The 26,922-nt window shown below is 34.4% G+C and overlaps 1 protein-coding gene across 1 annotated transcript; it reads right to left on the minus strand.

The window, feature by feature from the left end:
- Positions 1-1,451: 1,451 nt before the first annotated feature.
- LOC102809911 (uncharacterized) lies at positions 1,452-26,922 on the minus strand. Its single transcript, XM_085495838.1, has 15 exons — positions 23,451-26,922; positions 16,104-16,135; positions 15,812-15,935; positions 15,224-15,291; positions 14,281-14,522; positions 12,989-13,190; positions 12,235-12,312; positions 11,445-11,528; positions 10,762-10,907; positions 8,470-8,584; positions 7,652-7,759; positions 7,145-7,303; positions 3,461-3,598; positions 2,940-3,041; positions 1,452-1,856 (listed from the first exon to the last, which is right to left on the minus strand). The coding sequence occupies exons 1-15, from the start codon at positions 26,920-26,922 to the stop codon at positions 1,728-1,730; spliced, it is 5,199 nt and encodes a 1,732-aa protein (XP_085351964.1). The 3' UTR covers positions 1,452-1,727.

Below are 26,922 nucleotides of genomic sequence, written 5' to 3' on the forward strand. Positions count from 1 at the left end.
TCAGTAAAATCTCTTTAAACACATTACGACTACAGATCAAGGCAATTGCAATGGAATAAACATACTTCCTATCACCTTTCTACATAAGTGTGTCTTATTACAAAGGTGTATTTAGATTCTTGTTAATCAAACTACATGTACAACAGACGTTAGCGATTGGATGTCTTGTAATTTCCTACTTTTGAATGTGTCGAAAACTGAATTTGTGTGCATGTCGTCTCGGAGATTCTCACAAGACTCGTGTCCTTTGTCTAGTATCGCAATTGGTGAAGAATTGGTTAGTGCTTCGTCAAGTGCTAGAAACTTAGGTGTCTTGTTTGATTCGCAGCTATCTATGGAAACACACATTTCTACTATTTGTAGATCTGGATATTCCCATCTAAGAAATATTAATCGTATTCGTAAATCATTATCCCAATCTGATACTGAAAAGTTGGTACATGCATTCATATCTTCTCGCTTAGACAGCTGTAATTCATTATTGTCTGGTCTCCCTGTAACTAAGATAAAACCTCTTATTCGGGTACAAAATGCAGCAGCCCGCCTTGTCACTCGTGCTCGAAAATATGACCACATTACAGACATTTTTATTAAACTTCATTGGTTACCAGTTGTACAAAGAATCAATTTCAAATTACTTTTACTAGTGTATAAATCTTTGTATGGTTTTGCCCCAAATTATCTATGTGAATTAATCGAATTTTATGTACCTAGTCGTAGTTTAAGATCTGAATCAAAGTTTCTTATTAAAACTCGTCAGGTGTGTAGTAAAAAGTCCAAGGTGTTATACAAAGACCGTGCTTTTGAAAATTTAGGTCCTAAACTTTTTAATGAATTACCTCTGTCTGTTCGTTCTAGTCCTTCAGTAGACATTTTTAAATCCAGACTGAAAACGCACTTATTTAAATGTGCTTTTAATATTTGACTGATTGTTTATTGTATCAGCGCCTTTGATCTTCATATGTTGGAATTGTTGCGCTTAATTAAATAAAGTTATTATTATTATTATTACAATAAGCATGTCAGCCATGTTGTGATCTTCTGCATGCATCCAACAAAATTAAAATACACTTAGCGTACCATCTGCTGTAGCCCTTTAAAAAGCAAGTCATACTATATTGTTGACATTTGTTGGCTATTTTAGCTCATCCTTAATTAGCATACCGGGTAAATGTACCATATATGGTCTCCCTGCACTACGACCATGACATCCTGTTTTACTTTGCCATATTAGGTCATCCTTAATTAGCATAAATATACCATATATGGACACAATGTTTGATTTTGCCACATTAGGTCATCTTTAATTAGCATAAATATACCATATATGGTCTTCCTGTGCTATTATCTTGACATTCAAGTAATCTTGTTTGATAATTGCCATATGAGGTCATCCTTAATTAGCATAAATATACCATATGCGTAGTTGGTGTGTTTGTGGTGGGAAAATCTTTATTTAAATGATTCCTCACTGTCGATTTTTATTGTCTCTGGTTTATTTGTCACATTATAAGCAATAAATTATTTTTGTTATACCGGTACTTCTAATGTTGCATATTGTTCATTTATTTCCGTTGCATGGTTTTATTTTGCCATTCTATCCCCTGTCGCAGTTCGATCTGCGTCTTGTCAATTTTCGTGAATTTTCGTTTTTTGGGGGTTTTTTGCAGGGGATGTGCGGGCATACGCCTATCCCTAAGTTATATAACATATATGGTGACATTTTTCTATGATCTTGACATACTAGTAATCATAATGTTCGCCATAGCATTTCTTCTCCTTCTCCAGTGACCTAGATTTTTGGCTTGATTTTTAATTAACCGAAGCCAAAGTTGAGATTCCTTAGCACCATCAGTCTGAAAAAAGAAAGCATAATTTTGAAAACCTTGTCCATTGAGAACCTAATAACAAATGTATCGATGGATACAAACTAATGATGCATTATCTTTTCTTTGCCTGGCGAAAGTGAGTATAAAAGTCCTGAAAAAATGCAATAATATATTATCTATAGTAAGTATTAATTATAAATTACAAAATTTACATAAATACATGAAAAAATAATTAATATTCATGTTCCTCAAATAATACTACATGCACTGTAATAATCTCAATGTCCCTTGTAGAATATCGTAACATGTATAAAACTTTCTAAAATAATAATACAGTAATTTATCTAAGTCAAATTTGACAAGAAAAAATACTAGCCAATGTGTTCTCTAATGAATATTACATATACTGTATTAATCTCAATGTGTCTTATAAAATAGTATAGCAGGAATTGTAAAAAAGTTCCCAAATAATAGTGCAATAGTATATTTAACCAAAATAAAATACGAGCCAGATTTAAAACTTTTTTTATGCTTGAAATGAAAATAACATATTGGTTTACTACTATATAATTCTTAGAAGTATGAATGTCATTCTGTCCACTTATTTCTATGTCAAAAATGTTTTTTTTTATTTTAGTCGAATTTTACCCCATATTTTGAAAATTGTACTTGCTAGTTTGAACTTGGTAACTACAAGAAGAAGATTATTTTAAGTGAAATTTAATAAATATTATAAAAAATATACATAGAGCCTGGCCAAGATCCCAAATTTGTTATAATATCCAAGTCTGAAAAACATGTAATATTATTGTAAGCACAAGAAAAAGTTTTACGACAACAAGGACAGACATTTTCCTTGCATATACCATTGAATTACAATTGGTGGTCATCGAGCCTTGCATGCCAGAGATATAGGTCTCATATGAACAGAGATGGAATTCATTTCCAGAAATCAGTGCATGTCGCACCCAGGTCAAAACTCCTACTTGTGATTTCCATTAGACGGGAGCATTGGATTGTGGGAAAATCAACACAAATGTCGCACATGCCAGGCACAATGAACACCACCCTTTAAAGATCCTTAGTTCATAGAACAGTTAAATATTTTACCTTGAACACCAATACATCATTGGAAGTCATATCCACAACTTCAAACATTTCATCAGTTCCAATCTCAGAAGAAACAACACATCTGTCCAGCAGAAGTGGATTCTGTTGAAAGAAATAAACCAAATATTCACTGATCAGATAATGTGACCTGACACTGAAAAAAAATGACACAATATAAAGTGGTGCCTTCACCTGTAAGCAGGCATAAAAGCACGACCCCTAAAGGTCACACATCCTGGTACTTTCTGGGGGTACAAGTTCACTTTCAATAAAAATTTCTCAACTATTTCCACCAAAAATGCAAGCAGTTGTCATTCAAAAAACAGTTAAATATGGCAAAAATTAACATACAATATTGACATACAATTGTAGAAGTTATACATCAATAATACCCCAAGAAAGAACCAGGATGTGTGACCTTTAGAGGTCATGTATAAGATCTTTAACAATAGGGAACTATCAGTCTTTAATTCATGAAAAACTCCACGTTAAGAATTTGTTGAGAAATCACAATGTCTTACCCTGTATAATAAGAACTTCTCATTGGTTCTATCTTTATATATGACTAAGGCAGCTTGTTTAACAACTGTGTTGCCAGGAAATGCAGGTCTTTTGCTCTCCTCATCTGATTCATCATCACATTGGTAATTACTAATTTCCTGAAAATAATGAAAGTATTTTCAATTTAGTTAACTTCAGTTTGTTTTAAAGTTGAGTAAAAATGCATCTGCTTTTTTAATAGCTCATGTACAGAAAACATATTTTCAATTTCATATGAAAAATAGTTTTGTACAGTTATTTTTAATAAAAATTCTTTCTTAGCTTTAGTTGATTTTTGTAATTATTTCTGTGTGCTGAATGTATTGCAGGCATGTACAAAAAAGGAATACTGTATTTACTATTTACACTTAGCACATTTGCTTCTATTAGAGCAAATACTGCACTAACAAGTCCTTGAAAATGACACAGTCCCCATTAAATTTTTGAAAGTTCTCTTTGTGCTCGTCATATTAAAGCAGAGGGGTTGTCATGAGCGTGTCCTTGAAACTTGAGTTCCAAGTGGCGTATACAACAGATTGTTTATTTACATCAAAACACTTGTTCCTTGTAGTAGTAATATGGCCAAAAATAAAAACAGCCGTTATTCGACCATCTTTGATCTGATTATGAAACACACTGATATGTATGATGTATGTGCCAATTATGAATGAAAATGGTACATAAATTGTGGAAATATAGTAGTAAGGCCAAAAAGTCAGATGGCTGTCAATCGGCCATCCTTGACCAGATTTTGAAACAAATTGTCATGGACATGCATCCTAACATGTATAAAGTACATGTATGTGCCAAATTTGAATGAAAACTGACAGAGCACGTCCAAGATACCGCATAAAAAACAAAAAAAAGATGCCTGCCAGTCGACCATCTTTGATCCAATGCGAAATAAATCATCATGGACATGTATCCTAACATGTATAATCTATGTACCAAGTTTGAATGACAACTGACAAAGCATGTCCAAAATACAACATTTTCAAAAAACAAGATGGCTGCCAGTCGGCCATTTTCGGACTAAAAAATAAAACTGCAAGCAATGATCAGGGTGGTTCCAAGTAGCTAAGGTTTAACAATTATAAATATTTACTGAAATAATGACCATATATGATGACTTGATATTTTGGTTGCATGCCTTCTATCTACAACAGTACTTAAGATATTATGGTTATGCCTAATATTGAGGTCACATGACCATATATAGTCATCTGAAACATTATAGTCATATCATATTGATCTCAACCAAAAACTAATCAGGATTGCGTATTATCCTGGCGCATCTGTGTATTAAGATTCATTGAAATCTTAAAATTGGCTAACTAGTAAGCAAAATAGGTAATTAACATGCACTGAACTTCAACCAAAACTGATCAAGTCTGTGCACTGTGCACTGAGTTTCATTGAAATATGTTGAATAGTACATGAAAAACAAGGTAAAATGCTTAAAATTTAGCTAATTATTATGAATTTAAATAAAACCAAAACATTAGATCGTTGCAATATCTAAGATTAAGATTCAATAAAATAAGATTACAAGTATTATATGTTTCAGGTTTCATTGTAATGTGATTGATTAGTGCATGAGATCAAAAAATTGACTAATCATTATGCAGATTAGGTAATATATATGCACAAATTTTTACCCAAAACTAATTAGGTCTGCACATTGTCCCAGAGCATCTATGTACCAAGGTTCATCAAAATCCAATTAGTGGTTCTTTAGATATCAACTACAGCTACAAACAGCTACAAAATATCTAATTATCATGCAGATACAAGTCATGAATATTCATGAGGTGGTAAAGTTACACCACCACTCATGAATATTCATGAGGTGATAATGTCATGACACAAGTCATTATGAATATTCATGAGGTAATAATGTCATAATACAAGTCATTATGAATATTCATGAGGTGATGATGTCATAACACAAGTCATAACTATTCATGATGGAATAATGTCATAATACAAGTCATTATGAATATTCATGAGGTGATAATGTCATATCACAAGTCATTATGAATATTCATGAGGCGATGATGTCATAACACAAGTCATTATGAATATTCATGAGGTAATAATGTCATAACACAAGTCATTATGAATATTCATGAGGTAATAATGCCATAACACAAGTCATTATGAATATTCATGAGGTTATGTCATAACACAAGTCATTATGAATATTCATGAGGTAATAATGTCATAATACAAGTCATTATGAATATTCATGAGGTGATAATGTCATAACACAATTCATTATGAATATTCATGAGGTAATAATGTCATAACAAGTCATTATGAATATTCATGAGGTTATGATGTCATAACACAAGTCATGAATATTCATGAGGTAATAATGTCATAACACAAGTCATGATGAATATTCATGAGGTGATAATGTCATGACACAAGTCATTATGAATATTCATGAGGTAATAATGTCATAATATAAGTCATTATGAATATTCATGAGGTTATGATGTCATAACACAAGTCATCATGAATATTCATGAGGTAATAATGTCATAATACAAGTCATTATGAATATTCATGAGGTATAATGTCATGACACAAGTCATTATGAATATTCATGAGGTAATAATGTCATAATACAAGTCATTATGAATATTCATGAGGTTATGATGTCATAACACAAGTCATGAATATTCATGAGGTAATAATGTCATAACACAATTCATTATGAATATTCATGAGGTGATAATGTCATGACACAAGTCATTGTGAATATTCGTGAGGTAATAATGTCATAATACAAGTCATGAATATTCATGAGGTTATGATGTCATAACACAAGTCATTGTGAATATTCATGAGGTAATAATGTCATAATGCAAGTCATCATGAATATTCATGAGGTGATAATGTCATAATACAAGTCATTATGAATATTCATGAGGTAATAATGTCATAATACAAGTCATTATGAATATTCATGAGGTTATGATGTCATAACACAAGTCATTGTGAATATTCATGAGGTAATAATGTCATAATACAAGTCATCATGAATATTCATGAGGTGATAATGTCATAATACAAGTCATCATGAATATTCATGAGGTGATAATGTCATAATACAAGTCATTGTGAATATTCATGAGGTGATAATGTCATAATACAAGTCATTATGAATATTCATGAGGTGATAATGTCATAATACAAGTCATTGTGAATATTCATGAGGTAATAATGTCATAATACAAGTCATTATGAATATTCATGAGGTGATAATGTCATGACACAAGTCATTATGAATATTCATGAGGTTATGATGTCATAACACAAGTCATCATGAATATTCATGAGGTGATAATGTCATAATACAAGTCATTATGAATATTCATGAGGTGATAATGTCATAATACAAGTCATTGTGAATATTCATGAGGTAATAATGTCATAATACAAGTCATTATGAATATTCATGAGGTGATAATGTCATAATACAAGTCATTGTGAATATTCATGAGGTAATAATGTCATAATACAAGTCATCATGAATATTCATGAGGTAATAATGTCATAATACAAGTCATTATGAATATTCATGAGGTGATAATGTCATAATACAAGTCATTATGATTAATACAGCAACCATACATGTGTATGTGATGCCTTCTTACCTCTCCATGTAATACGAGAAGCACATGAACGGCTTTAAACTGCAAATCTGTTTTTTTAACTCGGCCCCATAATTGATCTGTTGGCTGTGCACATTGTAGACGAGAACTCTTGAGAAACTTGACTTCGTCTTTTTTCCAACCCAAGGTATCCAATGATAACTGAAGAAAAAAGCGAAAAGCAAACAATAAAATAACAAAACATGATATTTCAACCATTTCACTACAAAGACAAATTATCCAGCTTTACTACTAATCAAAAAGCAGACAACCAGGAGTAAAGGATCCAAGATGTTAAAATAACATTATGAAGTTGCCAAGTTGCCAAATCTCCTGAGAAAGAAAGAGCCAATGAATATCTGATGTTATATGATGACTATCAAAGATTGTGTGTTCTCCAAATATCACTTTTAGTTAACCTATGCATCCCATATTGAACCCAGCATACCCCGGTCTTCTCCCCATGATACAGTATAAACAATATATAACACCCATTTTCACCCAACTTACCTTTTTCAACTCAGTCACACTGGTATTAAAAGGCAGTAAAAATGATGAGAAGCCTCTCTTCTGTAATTTAGGCTTCACTTTTCCAAGCACTGGAACAGTCTTAGATTTCTACAAGCAAAAAACATTGAGACTATGATGATATATCTCAGGTTATCGTTATGACAACAAAGATAGAGAAGGATAAATGAATATCAAAACATGTGCCGTATTTGCTCTATTAGAAGCGCATTTTCAAAAGAAACACATATAAACAAAAAATCACATTTGTTGTACAGGTATGATTAAATCACTAAATGTTGCACCTCTGTATTAATACAAAAATAAATCTCTGGCAGAATATTGCTAATCCTTTGTGTTTGCACATCATAAGGGAAGGAGTAAGTTTTTCCCATGGACCAAAAAAAAAAATCTCTGGCAGACTTTACTCATCGATTTAGGATTTATAACAAGATAATGAATTATTCATAAATGTTACATTGTTTAAATTGGCCAATCGGCAATCGGGTAACTAACAGGTCACAGTTTGGGCCATAGTGCTTCTCCAGGTGTTTGAGTACGGTGCTTTATGTAAGAAGCATTCTGATTGGTTCCCATTGGTTCAAAAAAGAAAATCAAATGAATCTTATTGTTCAGTCATTGCCATTGCCATACAAAAATCCAAGTATTTCTACCAAGTTTACCACAACAACAATGTGATTGCAGAGTGATCTACACAGTTGCATTCATCGGAACCCGCTTAGGCCGAACAATCATTCAATACAAGAGCAATTAATTTCTTAAAGAAAGAAAAAAAAACAAGGTATTTTCATACTCCCTACCTTATTTATATTGTCTAATATTACTTCTATTTTTTGCTGAGCTTCTTTTATTTTAGGTAGATCTTCGTGACCTTCAGGCGTTGTTTTGTATAATCGACTTAGAAGTAGAGGATACCTATTAACACAAACTTAGTTGTTAAAAACCAAGCTTTGGAAAATGTTGAATAAATTATGAATACAAGAATCCTATGCAGATGCAGATTGGTAACCTTTGTTGTACTTAACTCATGTGTGCAAAGCACATAATGGGAGTCTTAGTGGTTACACTGTCTGCATGTATGTCTGTATGTCTGTCTGTCTGATTCATCATTATCTCAAAAAGCAATAATTGTATGTCAATGATACTTTGTACATTTATGCTCTATTAAGGTAGAGATGCAGTTTACCTGACAGGTATTTTAATTACTATAATAGTTAATTAGGAAACCAAGATGACCTCCCTTGTCCACAAAACTATATATTTTCGGAAAGCTTATTGTATGAATTTTAAAATTTTGTTAGTATTTTTCTTTTATGGACACTGTAGTTTGAAATATGCACAAAAATGTGCTTTTTTTGGTCAAAAGTGATTTAAAAAAAATTAGCTTCTAAACCATGCTTCTGTTTCCTGTCAAAATTGGTTTATGGGTACATCTGTTTACTATGAAGAAAGCGCCGTCTTGAAATCTGTTTACCAGTTGTTAATTTTGCAGGGCAGCAGCCCAAATTTCACTACTTCAAGTTTATGCATAATCTAACACCCAGTCTAGTTGTCTGTACGATTGTTGTAACACTGTTCAAACAAAAACAATGCCCCGACGGCGTCAAAACAAAAGGTCAAAGCGTTTAGGAGCTATTTTTTTTTGAAGTTTTGGGATGTGCACTAAAAAGAAGCTGAGATATTTGCTAATTTGCATAACAATTTACTCAGTAAGAAGTTTGCTAATGCTCATAATTAAAATGGCTGTAACAGTTCCAAATTTAAATGTATTATCGTTTTGTTAAAAGTTAAATACAGTGCATACTATGGAGATCCCATCATTTCTTTTTTTCACCATGTTTCTTTTTTATTATTTATGTACAGCCATGCTAAATCTTGCTAAGCATTCAAAAGAGAGAATGTTTGCACCTGTTATTTATATTTTAAAATCGTTTTTTGAGAATGTTCCACTATTCACAATTCTACAAAATTTCAACAGTCTATAGCCAAAAAAATTTCACTCCCAATGCCCACGAACCTGCATCTCTACCTTAAAGACAATGCACAGATCCAATTAGTTTGGGGTAAAATCTGTGCATAATAATTACTTAATTTGTTTATTAACTAGTGAATTTTTGGATTTTCCACCGATATCTTAAATTTCAATGAAACTTGTACATAAATGCTCTGGAACAATAAGACTTGATTAAATTTTGGTGAAAATCAATTAATATAAATTCTCTAATTTCCAGCTTCTCTACTGATATCTCAGTTCTAATCACCACATTTCAATGAACCTGACAATGCAAAGACCTAATTAGTTGCAGTTAAAATCCATGCATATCAATTACCTAATTTGCATAATAGTATTTCCGCTTTTTTAGCATATTTATCATATTCAAGTACTAATCTTTGCATTTAGATGAAATTTGGTATGTAGGTGCATGAGAACAATGCAAAAGGCTGATAAGTTTTGAATTTAAATTTAATTACCTAATTTGCATAATTAGCCAATTTTTAACCTTTCAACCGAAATATCAATCATCACATTTCAATGAAAATTTTTACACAGGCAAGTTTAGTTCTTGATTGAAATCTGTGTGAATTAATTGCCTAATTTGGATTACCAGTAATTAGCCTATGTTTAGCTTTTCCATAGATATTTCAATAACAACTTCAAAGAACATAGTAAGTACCGGTACTTTGGAGGGGGACTAATTCAAAGTTTAGGGTAGAAACTGATTACCTAATTTACATAAATTAATATCAGATATCTGAAAAAATCTGAATTAAATTAAACTTGTTTTGTAGGTGCTCTGGAATAATTCAACCAAATCACATATATAATCAAATGTATTCCTTTTGTTTTTAATTAATAATTTTTCTGAGTATTAAAAACTTTAATAATTTTTTATTAAAATTTAATAATGATTGCCAAAATTCATTTTGTTAGTTATTGAAGTGAATTGTTTTCATGTGTAAACCTCATGTATACCAAACTGAGCGGCATTTATACAAATATTACAGCTGTACATGTGGAATCTGTTTTAAACTTCTCTTTCTGTTGAGCACACAAATAACGAGAAAGTTCTGCATGTGTATTTGTTTCTTACTTCATTACTCTTTGCACTGGTCCCATTAAGAATGATTTGAGATGTAGTTTACGTAGTTCTATATTCTCTTGCTGCGATACTTGTAAAAATAGTCTGAGTAAGCTCTTCTCAGCTTCTAAAGATGTCAATAATGCAGATGCCACAGCCTGGTGAATTGAAACAAATTGCTTGTCAATATCAATGACACCCACTTTATCTATGACGATTACAGGGATTATAATTCTTGATATTTGTTCACCCCAGTTTCATCACATTTCCTTTTCTAATGTAGTGCACATGAGAAAGTGGGTCAGGATTATTTTTTAATAATTTTTATAAGAGTTCACATCAAATTCACAACAATATTGAACCAATCTACTTGTTTTCATAAATACCGGTAATCATATGATAACAACTGGACATTCATAGCATGACGCCCAAGATCCTAGAATTATCAGGCTTTCATAAAACAAAATAAAAATGGTGCACGAGGCCAAAAAAATAGGTTTTGATTTTTGTGAAGTACCACATCCACATGTACCTACAACAGTCTAACTAAATCAGTATTCAATGTTTGTATTCAAAAGTATTATAATTTATTATAATTTATCAGAGGGTCTATGATCTGATTTAGATTTTATTGTTGCGATATTGAAAAAAAAAAAATCTGCATTATTTTCCAATGGATCAAAAAGAAGCCTTACCTGATTGATACAAAATTCTTCAAATGGTAAAAAGAGATTGATGTTTTCTAAAAAAATATGACCAACTGACATTGTGACGTAATCCTGAAAAAAAAAAGATACATTTACATGAAAAGTGAATAATGTTTTCTAAAAAAATATGACCAAATGACATTGTGACAGAATCTTGAAAAAAATACATATTTATATGGAAAGTAAATCATTTTAAATGAAATAGAAATTTGTAATTCGCTCTACTAACCTTTTGAGTGCCAATGTAAACTTCATAATTTACAAAATAAATGCACATAATTTTTTCGATGTTTTTTTTTACCCGAAAAGTAAACAAGACTTTTAAGCAATGGAAAATGTTTATTCTGTCCAAAATTAACAACGAAATTATTCAAAAATAAACAAAAATCAGTAAAATGCTGTACCAAAATTATAGCAAGAAAAATTATAGCATTTCAAAAAGGTAAAGTGAACATGCCTTCAAGCACCTAAATGTCATATTTAACACTGAATGAAAGGCAAGACAAATAAAAAATACAACTGTCAGATTTAATTCAAAGCCAACTGATGAAGCCAGCCAGAATGATGTTTTTAACTAATTTGGATAATCTGTAATTCCGCTAATTAAATTAGAAAGTAATTTAAAAGAAAGTTTATTCTCACACACATTGAACCAAATTTGCTAAAATGGCATGTTGTTTTTTAAGTGTTTTTCAATACAGTATGCTCATCTCCAATTCCTCACTTTTTGTTGGAAATATATTCACAATATTTGTATTTTTGAAAATAAAATTCTTACCTCATCACCATCTTCAGCTGCATCATCCATTGCATCTTGTAAAATATCAGCTAATTTGTCATTGCACTTGATTAGTTCCTGTAATTAATGATAATTAATGATAATTGATGATAATTAATGATAGTATTACAAGCAACCCTTCAGCTGAGATAGCTAAGCTGTTATAGCAATGTACATTTCAATTAGAGAATTGAAGATATCATAATTAAATGAGCAAATCTGAGAGAGATCCACCTGAGATAACTACATGTATAATATCAATGCAATCAGACTTGCAGTTTTCAACAAGAAGTTGAAAATATCACTTTTTCCCAAAAATGACAAAAATATTCATCTGAATTAGAGAATTGAGGATACCATCACAAAATAAACAAATCCCAGAGGTCAACCTGTAGTACCTATATGTACGAGATCAAATTAATCAGACTTGCAGTTTTCAACAAGAAGTTGAAAATATCACTTTTTCCCAAAAATGACAAAAATATTAACCAAAATTAGAGAATTAAAGATACCATTACGAAATAATTTTTTTTTAGAGAGGACCACCCAAGTATCAAAGCAATCAGATTTGTAGTTTTCAAGAAGAAGTCGAAAAAGTAAAAAGTTGACACAGACAACGACGGACAATCACTCGCATGATAAGCTTCGCTCAACAAAGTCGACAGCAGAGCTAATAAAGATATTACAGTTATTGTAACCATATTCATAAATGAAATGTCAAAGAAAAAGTCAAATACAAAATCAACCTGCTCACCTCTAAATTTAAGAAAACACAGTCTAACTGGTCATCAGTTAATAAACCATTTGATTTCATTGGTATAAAAAACTGATCTTGTATTACTTTTAAGTCATCTCCATAACTAATCTCAGTCTGCACAATCTCCAATATTGTCTCTTTCCGCTCTAGTCTTCTTTTTTTACATTTGTTACAGACGGTATTATCACCACCCATGATTCTGTCAACAAAAATAAAAACATATTTTAAAGTATTACCACAAGAAAAATGTTTTTTTCATTGGGCGAGAAACGTATTTGGCTAATTTGATTTGCAAATAAGTTTGGCATATTACTGTAAAAACTCAAATTTCACCTACTCTAAAAATTCAGCCACCTAATTAATTGACGAATTTTTGTCATTTATTTACCTCCAAAACTTCAACCTCACCAGAAATTGCTCACATATTTTTACCTAAAAAATTTTTTTAGAGACGTGACCCTCTATGTTGACACAGGAAAGTGTGTGTAATTTTGTTTGAGGTTTAATTTGCAATGCAACTGTATTTTATATTTGTTGAATATGACTGGCTGAAAATTTATCGTTATTTTGTATTTTAAAAACCTAACCATTTTCCAAAGCAAATTATTTAAAAGTGTTCAAAATTTAAGAGTTTTTACGGTGTATAAGATATGCACAAATTTACAGTGGATGATAACAGAAGTTGACAATGACACTCAAAGGGTCAACATAGAAATTATAGAAAAATGTGAGGACAGATGTGCAAAATGTTGCATTTCAATTTTGGTTAAAAGAATTACAGAATTTAAAAAGTTAGATTTCAATGATAAATTTGTATTGGTAACCGCACAAAGTGTGTGGAATCATAGCATGTATGGTATGTACTGAATCTCAAAGACATGATTGTAGCCTCTCGACTGAGATAGCACGCTGTTAGTAATGGACAGTTCAATTAGAGATTTTAAGGTATCATCAGAAAATTAATATACTGAGATAGTTCCATATGTTTTTCATTTACAAAGTAATTAGGTTTGTAATTTTTACCAAAAATGCGAAACTTTTTACCAAAAATGACAAAAGATTTTCATTAAAATTAGAGAATTAAAAATATCATCCCAAAATGAACAATCTAAGAGAGGTATCTAAGATATATTGTATTGTATTTACCATACAAAAGCAATCAGATGTGCAGTTTTCAAAAAAGTTGAAAAAGTAAAAAGTTGATGCAGACGCAGACAATCAGTAAAATGCTTAGCTCTGCTCAACAGCAGAGCTGAAGAAGGATAAGATACTAAAAAATACAAACTTACTGTTCTCCAACCACTACAACATCAGAGCTGCAATCTTCACAACTAATAGTGCTTTCGAGTAGCACATTCTTAAACGATTCACCATTCTCCATCCCAAGACCACTGTCAGTCCTCTCAATATTCTTCCGTGGCATCGGTGGTGTTGGTTTCTCATCCATTATTGGTGGCAATATATTTGGAGCGACTATGGATCCAAACTTGCGTTGTCTACTGATAAGCTTGGCTGGTTTACTTGGAGGGGTCTGTGTTTTAAATAATCATGCATACATAAGCAAAAAATATTCATATTCATATTTCAGTGACATAGATTTGGCCAATAAACCTGTATTGTCTTGTGTATTGATTAAAGGATATTTGAAATTTAAGTCCTTGTGATCTCTAGGTCTGAAACTTCAGGTGATTCATTTGTGATCGAGTATTTAGTGGAACATCATATAACAGTGAAGCACTCAAACTTCTCATCAAGATTAGTTCGTGATAGCAATTTCCTGTAGAGCTCCTGAGTGTTTAACACTAAATGAAATTGCTGTATGGTAATGAACATTTTCTGCCATGCATTCACATGTCTTTTGCATTGTTAATCGACAGCGTATTTATTATCATCATATCAATATCACCGAAAGTAAATCTAAAGTCTATTTCCAATACCGGTACTTTATCGTCATGTTATATATACTTATCAATTACATTATTAACAAGCCCATATTGTCTTAGCTGTTAACAGACAGTATATTTATCGTCTATTTCAAAAACCATGTTTGACAATTGCTTTGGTGTATACAGGAGACAGTATGATAGTGGGCGGTTGGTATTATGATTGATATTTGTTAACCTGTTATTATCAAGGCACGGAAACATTCTAATTGAAAACAAAAAATGAGACGAGAACTGAATTTAAAACATTTAGGTAATGAGTGATAAAATAAAGTTTAAAAAAGTTTACCTGTTTTTCCATCACAGATTTAATATTTTCCCTAACTTGGTCTTGATCCAGCTGTGTCAAGAGTAGTTCTAATTTAAAAATAAAAACACAAATATTGATTATAATCTTTACAATGCAGTAAATGGAAAGCACTTGAAGTTTAAATTAAATTAGAGTTTTGCAACATAGAAATTTAGTAGATAAGTAGAAATTTTTAAAAAATGTTGTTTTGATAACAATACACGCAAAGGTATATTTTTGAATGAAATCAGGTTTTTTAATTGGTCTTTTAGTTTCACCTGTGGGTTAGTGGAGTCGCTCTCTGTATAGCAGAGACACAAGAAGATAGCAGAACTCCACCACTAGAGGACTTTTTGAGATAATGATAAACCCATTCCAATAGAAGAGCCAGGAGTAAAGATTCAAAAAAAATTTGCGATACCAAAGTACTAAAACCACACTGTGATTCTTGTGTTCAAGTATTTTCTTTCCTACTGAAGGTAGGCAAAGCTAATATTCAGAGTGCAACAGTAGTCATCAAGTTTTCACTTTTACACACAGTTCGGCAATACTAGAAATTCTGGGAAAAATTAAAGAAGAAATACTAACCAGCAATTAATTGTCCGCAACTCATCTTCCTTTTCCGATTCTTGAACTCCTGTTTGGGTTTCTCAATTAAATGTTGTTTAATTCTTGTCTCGGTATCAGTATCTGATGAGCTCTCACTGGAGATCTGTAAGCGAGAAACATGCTGTATGTAACATGTAATATTTGCAGGTTGGTGCCTCTCAAAAAGACTAGCAGTATGTTTAAATTTTGCCCAAAAAAAAATTATATGAATTTTCCATTTATTTTAAGAACCATATTACCTTAAAACACTGAATAAATTTAAAGTAAATACCTCTCCATTCCTGCTTTCTTCATCATGATGCTCTGAAATATGGAGATAACAGATAAATGTACAATTCAATCAATTTTAAAGACCACTGGTTGATTTCCATAATCTACAAATGACTGTCACTTATCTGTAGCCCAGTTATTCATTGAGCCAAGCAAATGTCAGTTGTCTGTAGCCTGGTTGTTCATTGAGCCAAACGACTGTAACTTTTAGGAGCCCAGCCATTTGTTGAGCCCAGATATTCATAGAGCTAAATGGCTGTCAGTTATCTGTAGCCTAGGTTTTCATGGAGCTAAATGGCTGTCAGTTATCTGTAGCCTAGGTATTCATAGAGCTAAATGGCTGTCAGTTATCTGTAGCCTAGGTATTCATAGAGCTAAATGGCTGTCAGTTATCTGTAGCCTAGGTATTCATAGAGCTAAATGGCTGTCAGTTATCTGTAGCCTAGGTATTCATAGAGCTAAATGGCTGTCTGTTATCTGTAGCCTAGGTATTCATAGAGCTAAATGGCTGTCAGTTATCTGTAGCCTAGGTATTCATAGAGCTAAATGACTGTCAGTTATATGTAGCCTAGGTATTCATAGAGCTAAATGACGGTCAGTTATCTGTAGCCTAGGTATTCATAGAGCTAAATGGCTGTCAGTTATCTGTAGTCTAGGTATTCATAGAGCTAAATGGCTGTCAGTTATCTGTAGTCTAGGTATTCATAGAGCTAAATGACTGTCAGTTATCTGTAGCCTAGGTATTCATAGAGCTAAATGGCTGTCAGTTATCTGTAGTCTAGGTATTCATAGAGCTAAATGACTGTCAGTTATATGTAGCCTAGGTATTCATAGAGCTAAATGACTGTCAGTTATCTGTAGCCAAGGTATTCATAGAGCTAAATGACTGTCAGTTATATGTAGCCTAGGTATTCATAGAGCTAAATGACTGTCAGTTATCTGTAGCCTAGGTATTCATAGAGCTAAATGACTGTCAGTTATCTGTAGCCTAGGTATTCATAGAGCTAAATGACTGTCAGTTATCTGTAGTCTAGGTATTCATAGAGCTAAATGACTGTCAGTTATCTGTAGTCTAGGTATTTATAGAGCTAAATGACTATCAGTTATCTGTAGCCTAGGTACTCATAAAGCTAAATGGCTGTCAGTTATCTGTAGCCTAGGTATTCATAGAGCTAAATGACTGTCAGTTATATGTAGCCTAGGTACTCATAAAGCTAAATGGCTGTCAGTTATCTGTAGCCTAGGTATTCATAGAGCTAAATGGCTGTCAGTTATCTGTAGCCAAGGTATTCATAGAGCTAAATGGCTGTAGGTTATCTGTAGCCTAGGTATTCATAGAGCTAAATGACTGTCAGTTATATGTAGCCTAGGTACTCATAAAGCTAAATGGCTGTCAGTTATCTGTAGCCTAGGTATTCATAGAGCTAAATGGCTGTCAGTTATCTGTAGCCAAGGTATTCATAGAGCTAAATGACTGTAGGTTATCTGTAGCCTAGGTATTCATAGAGCTAAATGACTGTCAGTTATATGTAGCCTAGGTACTCATAAAGCTAAATGGCTGTCAGTTATCTGTAGCCTAGGTATTCATAGAGCTAAATGGCTGTCAGTTATCTGTAGCCAAGGTATTCATAGAGCTGAATGGCTGTCAGTTATCTGTAGCCTAGGTATTCATAGAGCTAAATGGCTGTCAGTTATCTGTAGCCTAGGTTTTCATGGAGCTAAATGACTGTCAGTTATATGTAGCCTAGGTATTCATAGAGCTAAATGACTGTCAGTTATCTGTAGCCTAGGTATTCATAGAGCTAAATGGCTGTCAGTTATCTGTAGTCTAGGTATTCATAGAGCTAAATGGCTGTCAGTTATCTGTAGTCTAGGTATTCATAGAGCTAAATGACTGTCAGTTATCTGTAGCCTAGGTATTCATAGAGCTAAATGGCTGTCAGTTATCTGTAGTCTAGGTATTCATAGAGCTAAATGACTGTCAGTTATCTGTAGCCTAGGTATTCATAGAGCTAAATGACTGTCAGTTATATGTAGCCTAGGTATTCATAGAGCTAAATGACTGTCAGTTATATGTAGCCTAGGTATTCATAGAGCTAAATGACTGTCAGTTATCTGTAGCCTAGGTATTCATAGAGCTAAATGGCTGTCAGTTATCTGTAGCCAAGGTATTCATAGAGCTAAATGACTGTCAGTTATCTGTAGCCAAGGTATTCATAGAGCTAAATGACTGTCAGTTATATGTAGCCTAGGTATTCATAGAGCTAAATGACTGTCAGTTATCTGTAGCCTAGGTATTCATAGAGCTAAATGACTGTCAGTTATCTGTAGCCTAGGTATTCATAGAGCTAAATGACTGTCAGTTATCTGTAGTCTAGGTATTCATAGAGCTAAATGACTGTCAGTTATCTGTAGTCTAGGTATTCATAGAGCTAAATGACTGTCAGTTATCTGTAGCCTAGGTACTCATAAAGCTAAATGGCTGTCAGTTATCTGTAGCCTAGGTATTCATAGAGCTAAATGACTGTCAGTTATATGTAGCCTAGGTACTCATAAAGCTAAATGGCTGTCAGTTATCTGTAGCCTAGGTATTCATAGAGCTAAATGGCTGTCAGTTATCTGTAGCCAAGGTATTCATAGAGCTGAATGGCTGTCAGTTATCTGTAGCCAAGGTATTCATAGAGCTAAATGGCTGTAGGTTATCTGTAGCCTAGGTATTCATAGAGCTAAATGACTGTCAGTTATCTGTAGCCTAGGTACTCATAAAGCTAAATGGCTGTCAGTTATCTGTAGCCTAGGTATTCATAGAGCTAAATGGCTGTCAGTTATCTGTAGCCAAGGTATTCATAGAGCTGAATGGCTGTCAGTTATCTGTTGCCTAGGTATTCATAGAGCTAAATGGCTGTCAGTTATCTGTAGCCTAGGTACTCATAAAGCTAAATGGCTGTCAGTTATCTGTAGTCTAGGTATTCATAGAGCTAAATGGCTGTCAGTTATCTGTAGCCTAGGTATTCATGGAGCTAAATGGCTGTCAGTTATCTGTAGCCTAGGTATTCATAGAGCTAAATGGCTGTCAGTTATCTGTAGTCTAGTTATTCATAGAGCTAAATGGCTGTCAGTTATCTGTAGTCTAGGTATTCATAGAGCTGAATGGCTGTCAGTTATCTCTAGCCTAGGTATTCATAGAGCTCAATGGCTGTCAGTTATCTGTAGCCTAGGTATTCATAGAGCTCAATGGCTGTCAGTTATCTGTAGCCTAGGTATTCATAGAGCTCAATGGCTGTCAATGGCTGTCAGTTATCTGTAGCCTAGGTATTCATAGAGCTCAATGGCTGTCAGTTATCTGTAGTCTAGGTATTCATAGAGCTAAATGGCTGTCAGTTATCTGTAGCCTGGGTATTCATAGAGCTCAATGGCTGTCAGTTATCTGTAGCCTGGGTATTCATAGAGCTCAATGGCTGTCAGTTATCTGTAGCCTAGGTATTCATAGAGCTAAATGGCTGTCAGTTATCTGTAGCCTAGGTACTCATAAAGCTAAATGACTGTCAGTTATCTGTAGTCTAGGTATTCATAGAGCTAAATGGCTGTCAGTTATCTGTAGTCTAGGTATTCATAGAGCTAAATGACTGTCAGTTATCTGTAGTCTAGGTATTCATAGAGCTAAATGGCTGTCAGTTATCTGTAGCCTAGGTACTCATAAAGCTAAATGGCTGTCAGTTATCTGTAGTCTAGGTATTCATAGAGCTAAATGGCTGTCAGTTATCTGTAGCCTAGGTATTCATAGAGCTAAATGGCTGTCAGTTATCTGTAGTCTAGGTATTCATAGAGCTAAATGGCTGTCAGTTATCTGTAGTCTAGGTATTCATAGAGCTGAATGGCTGTCAGTTATCTCTAGCCTAGGTATTCATAGAGCTCAATGGCTGTCAGTTATCTGTAGCCTAGGTATTCATAGAGCTCAATGGCTGTCAGTTATCTGTAGCCTAGGTATTCATAGAGCTCAATGGCTGTCAGTTATCTGTAGCCTGGGTATTCATAGAGCTCAATGGCTGTCAGTTATCTGTAGCCTAGGTATTCATAGAGCTCAATGGCTGTCAGTTATCTGTAGTCTAGGTATTCATAGAGCTAAATGGCTGTCAGTTATCTGTAGCCTGGGTATTCATAGAGCTCAATGGCTGTCAGTTATCTGTAGCCTGGGTATTCATAGAGCTCAATGGCTGTCAGTTATCTGTAGCCTGGGTATTCATAGAGCTCAATGGCTGTCAGTTATCTGTAGTCTAGGTATTCATAGAGCTAAATGACTGTCAGTTATCTGTAGTCTAGGTATTCATAGAGCTAGATGGCTGTCAGTTATCTGTAGCCTAGGTACTCATAAAGCTAAATGGCTGTCAGTTATCTGTAGTCTAGGTATTCATAGAGCTAAATGACTGTCAGTTATATGTAGCCAAGGTATTCATAGAGCTAAATGGCTGTAGGTTATCTGTAGCCTAGGTATTCATAGAGCTAAATGGCTGTCAGTTATCTGTAGTCTAGGTATTCATAGAGCTAAATGACTGTCAGTTATCTGTAGTCTAGGTATTCATAGAGCTAAATGGCTGTCAGTTATCTGTAGTCTAGGTATTCATAGAGCTAAATGACTGTCAGTTATCTGTAGTCTAGGTATTCATAGAGCTAAATGGCTGTCAGTTATCTGTAGCCTAGGTACTCATAAAGCTAAATGGCTGTCAGTTATCTGTAGTCTAGGTATTCATAGAGCTAAATGGCTGTCAGTTATCTGTAGCCTAGGTATTCATAGAGCTAAATGGCTGTCAGTTATCTGTAGCCTAGGTATTCATAGAGCTAAATGGCTGTCAGTTATCTGTAGTCTAGGTATTCATAGAGCTAAATGGCTGTCAGTTATCTGTAGCCTAGGTACTCATAAAGCTAAATGACTGTCAGTTATCTGTAGTCTAGGTATTCATAGAGCTAAATGGCTGTCAGTTATCTGTAGTCTAGGTATTCATAGAGCTAAATGACTGTCAGTTATCTGTAGTCTAGGTATTCATAGAGCTAAATGGCTGTCAGTTATCTGTAGCCTAGGTACTCATAAAGCTAAATGGCTGTCAGTTATCTGTAGTCTAGGTATTCATAGAGCTAAATGGCTGTCAGTTATCTGTAGCCTAGGTATTCATAGAGCTAAATGGCTGTCAGTTATCTGTAGTCTAGGTATTCAAAGAGCTAAATGGCTGTCAGTTATCTGTAGTCTAGGTATTCATAGAGCTGAATGGCTGTCAGTTATCTCTAGCCTAGGTATTCATAGAGCTCAATGGCTGTCAGTTATCTGTAGCCTAGGTATTCATAGAGCTCAATGGCTGTCAGTTATCTGTAGCCTAGGTATTCATAGAGCTCAATGGCTGTCAGTTATCTGTAGCCTGGGTATTCATAGAGCTAAATGACTGTCAGTTATATGTAGCCTAGGTACTCATAAAGCTAGATGGCTGTCAGTTATCTGTAGTCTAGGTATTCATAGAGCTCAATGGCTGTCAGTTATCTGTAGCCTAGGTATTCATAGAGCTCAATGGCTGTCAGTTATCTGTAGTCTAGGTATTCATAGAGCTAAATGGCTGTCAGTTATCTGTAGCCTGGGTATTCATAGAGCTCAATGGCTGTCAGTTATCTGTCGCCTGGGTATTCATAGAGCTCAATGGCTGTCAGTTATCTGTAGCCTAGGTATTCATAGAGCTCAATGGCTGTCAGTTATCTGTAGCCTGGGTATTCATAGAGCTCAATGGCTGTCAGTTATCTGTAGCCTAGGTATTCATAGAGCTCAATGGCTGTCAGTTATCTGTAGCCTAGGTATTCATAGAGCTCAATGGCTGTCAGTTATCTGTAGCCTAGGTATTCATAGAGCTCAATGGCTGTCAGTTATCTGTAGCCTAGGTATTCATAGAGCTCAATGGCTGTCAGTTATCTGTAGCCTGGGTATTCATAGAGCTCAATGGCTGTCAGTTATCTGTAGCCTAGGTATTCATAGAGCTAAATGGCTGTCAGTTATCTGTAGCCTAGGTATTCATAGAGCTAAATGGCTGTCAGTTATCTGTAGCCTAGGTATTCATAGAGCTAAATGGCTGTCAGTTATCTGTAGTCTAGGTATTCATAGAGCTAAATGGCTGTCAGTTATCTGTAGCCTAGGTACTCATAAAGCTAAATGACTGTCAGTTATCTGTAGTCTAGGTATTCATAGAGCTAAATGGCTGTCAGTTATCTGTAGTCTAGGTATTCATAGAGCTAAATGACTGTCAGTTATCTGTAGTCTAGGTATTCATAGAGCTAAATGGCTGTCAGTTATCTGTAGCCTAGGTACTCATAAAGCTAAATGGCTGTCAGTTATCTGTAGTCTAGGTATTCATAGAGCTAAATGGCTGTCAGTTATCTGTAGCCTAGGTATTCATAGAGCTAAATGGCTGTCAGTTATCTGTAGTCTAGGTATTCAAAGAGCTAAATGGCTGTCAGTTATCTGTAGTCTAGGTATTCATAGAGCTGAATGGCTGTCAGTTATCTCTAGCCTAGGTATTCATAGAGCTCAATGGCTGTCAGTTATCTGTAGCCTAGGTATTCATAGAGCTCAATGGCTGTCAGTTATCTGTAGCCTAGGTATTCATAGAGCTCAATGGCTGTCAGTTATCTGTAGCCTGGGTATTCATAGAGCTAAATGACTGTCAGTTATATGTAGCCTAGGTACTCATAAAGCTAGATGGCTGTCAGTTATCTGTAGTCTAGGTATTCATAGAGCTCAATGGCTGTCAGTTATCTGTAGCCTAGGTATTCATAGAGCTCAATGGCTGTCAGTTATCTGTAGTCTAGGTATTCATAGAGCTAAATGGCTGTCAGTTATCTGTAGCCTGGGTATTCATAGAGCTCAATGGCTGTCAGTTATCTGTCGCCTGGGTATTCATAGAGCTCAATGGCTGTCAGTTATCTGTAGCCTAGGTATTCATAGAGCTCAATGGCTGTCAGTTATCTGTAGCCTGGGTATTCATAGAGCTCAATGGCTGTCAGTTATCTGTAGCCTAGGTATTCATAGAGCTCAATGGCTGTCAGTTATCTGTAGCCTAGGTATTCATAGAGCTCAATGGCTGTCAGTTATCTGTAGCCTAGGTATTCATAGAGCTCAATGGCTGTCAGTTATCTGTAACCCAGGTACTCAGAGCTAAATGGTTGTAAGTTATACATCATACCACATGATTCAAATAAAATGATTCAGAATGTAAATTCACCATTTGGAGGTATATAAAAATAAGCTGCCACAACAGAATACATATTATTGTGAAGGTTATAATATCTGAAGTTACATAACCATCGATATACTCACCTTTATCTACTGAATTAAATTTGACTTTTATAGCTGGTCGTCTTCTGATAGCAGTTTTCTCTGAATCAAACTTACATTGCAGTGGACTTCCATCATCATAGAAATCATCATTTTCCTCATCCTCCAATTCATCATTACTAGAACAATGCTCAGCATCAATTCCATTTGGCAAAGCATCAACTGGCAATGCATCGTTCACTATCCCAGTAGCAGGATCATCATTTGCATCACCTTCCTTATGTTCTTTCTCTAGCATCACATCATCCCTATAGTTGCCTAGCAACAGCTCAGTACTGTCACCAGATACTGACCTATGATCAACTTCCTCCTCTCCTATCAATTCAAGTTCAGTGTCACTTTTCTTACTTTCTGATTCAATCTCAATATTACTTAAAACATCCCTAACCTCCCTGTTATCACCAGTATCGTATTCCTTTTTCTTAATTTCAACTTGCTCACCGAATTCATGAAATTCTTTCTCACTATTGATTGGCAGTACTTTAGTAACAGGAAGATGCACCGACAGACTCTCATCAACAACTGCATCTTTTAACTCCACTACATGTCGATGATGAAAGTGTTCCTGTTCTGCATCACAATTTCCATCCCGTTCAGTAACAATACAATCCTTGTTGTCAATCATGAATGTTTGAATCGCACATTCTTTGATGTTCTTTTCTATAATAACTTCACTCTCAAGCAAAATTCTATCTTTTTCTTTAGGTCTATCATCTTGTATCATTTTACTTAAGTCTTCCATTTCAGATTTCAACTGATCAAGGTTCTCTGATTTATTTATTTTAATTTCATTATCCCTTTCAGATTCAACCTCAGCTAAGTACTTTTGTCTGAAAACATCTTCAACCTCCGTGCTAATGTTCTGTACTTTTTCTTTTAAAACAGAGTCCAGCATACCACCTTCTTCCCTTTGTTTTTTTGCTGATACTTGTGCAGAACTACTTTTAACAGCATCTGTGTCACTCAACACTTTGCCATCTCCAGTTTGCACACCTACTGTAACGCTGATTTTCCAAGGGTTACTTAGAGAAATGCTTCTCTGCCTCACTGCATGAACAGGAGACGCATTTTCCTTGTCATACTGTGGCAATAAACCGAGTTGTCTCATTTCCTTAAACTGAAAAAATGATGGCAATTGGAATTTATCTTTCTCATATTTAAGTCTTGGTGACGGGGATTCACATCGTCCAGAAGTCAGAGCACCCCTGATAACCTCAACAATGGGCGATCTACATCCTCGGACATGACTTGGACTGACACGATTTGTTGAACCACCAACTGAAGGTAGACTTTTTACTGGTCCAATTGTCATGCTCCTTTCTTTGGACTTTTCTCTTCTAACTCTGTAGGATTCTAACACAAGAGACACAGCCGGTGGGAATAATCTTGTTGGGTGATCTGTTAATGGTCTGTTATTATTTGTGTCTTCTCGTCCTATATTGATGGGACTGACACTTCTAAAGCTGTGCTCAATTTTCTCATCAACTTTTTTATCTGTGAGTAATGGTATTTTTTTAGTTATAATTGGTGAAATGTCACTAACATAAGAAGCTTGAGTATCTCTAAGCGCATCTGAATTCTCATCAGACACCCTATCTTTGAGTTTATTTTCATCATACTCCCTAGACTGATCATGATCTGAATTGCATGACAAGCCTTTGATATTTGAGCGAGTGTCATCAGTTTTATTTTTGTTCCCAGAATCAACAAGTCGACCATTCCTTGGTACATCTGATCCACCATGAGTAACACGAGTAAATGCAGATTCAGATTCAAGCGATGAACTGCTATGGTCAGCATTTGAATCTTTTTCTCCCGATGTGCCATTAGGTATTCTACGTTTCCGTCTCCATTTTATTTTTCTTTCATTTTCCAAAGCAGCACCGGAATGTTGGGCTGACTGGCTAGATGTCTCATCACTAGAACTCATACTTTCTTTCCTTGCCATCACCTTGTCATCGTATGAGCCAAAACTGTCATTCTGGGATGGACTGCTTGTTCGACTATTGTTCCTGCTTTGATCACGCAATCCCTGAGTATGATACATTACTTCTGAGTCAACAGAATCTATTGAAATTCGGTGTATGTTTTCTTTCATAATATTTGTATGAGTTTCTGTATTTAGAACAATTACATCATTTTTATTAGTATATGCATCATCAGCAGCAGTTATGTCATTGGCATCTGGATTTATATCATTTTTACAACTAGTAGCAATATTTATATCACCGGTGATTGCATTTGTAACACAAGTGTCAGCATTTACATCATGGATATTTTCATTTATAACACCAATATCTGTGTTTGAATTACTAGTACCTTCTATTATACCACTGGTTTCAGCATTTACATCCCTGGCAACTGCATTTATATCACTGGTGTCAACATTTACATCACTAGTAACTGTGATTATACCACTGGTGTCAACATTTACATCACTAGTAACTGTGATTATACCACTGGTGTCAGCATTTACATCACTAGTAGCTGTGATTATACCACTGGTTTTAGCATTTACATCACTAGTAGCTGTGATTATACCACTGGTTTTAGCATTTACATCACTGGCAACTGCATTTATATCACTGGCAACTGCATTTACATCACTAGTATCTGTGATTATACCATTGGTGTCAACATTTACATCACAAGTATTTTCAGTTATATCACTCGTGGTAGCATTTACATCACTAGTAACTGCATTCACATCACTGGTGTTAGTATTTACAACACTAGTAACTGTGATTATATCACTGGTTTCAGCATTCACATCACTAGTATCTGTAATTATACCACTGGTGTCAGCATTTACATCACTAGTAGCTGCATTTACACCACTTTTGTTTATCCTACTTGCATCTGAATTCACATCATTGGCATCCATATCTCCCAAGTTTAAAGACAATTGATAGGAATCTATTTTTAGATCGTCTACGGTGGGGTTATATACATCACCATTTAGACAGCTTGCATTTATACTGCATTCTTCATTTTGATTTATATCATGTTCATTTATACTACCAATGAAGCCATTTACAACATTGTCATCACAATTTACATTGTTTTTATCAATGTTTATAGCATACTCTCCATCCTTCAAAGTATCAACACATTTTAAGAAGTCTGCTACAGGCTTGACAACACTCTTGTGTATCATTCGAGGATATTCCAATTGATATCGACATGGAATTTCATCTGAATTTTGAGAATTCTGTGACAGTTCTACACCTAAATACTCTCCAGTTTCTCTTTTAGATGTCGGTTCTACTGGCAAAAAATCATCAACATCAAACCCAAATTCATAATTCTCTTTTTGTTTTACATTGTACTCAATGTCGTTGATGAGATCAGCTGGGGTGAGTTCAGCTTCTGAGATGCCATCACTCTGACCTGCGTTGCCATAGAGATAGGATGAGAAATCCACATCTGAGGAACCTCTTGATGTTGATCCCAT

This window comes from Saccoglossus kowalevskii, chromosome 22 (genome assembly GCF_978046115.1).
Source record: "Saccoglossus kowalevskii chromosome 22, keSacKowa6.1, whole genome shotgun sequence".
NCBI classification, from domain to species: Eukaryota; Metazoa; Hemichordata; class Enteropneusta; family Harrimaniidae; genus Saccoglossus; species Saccoglossus kowalevskii.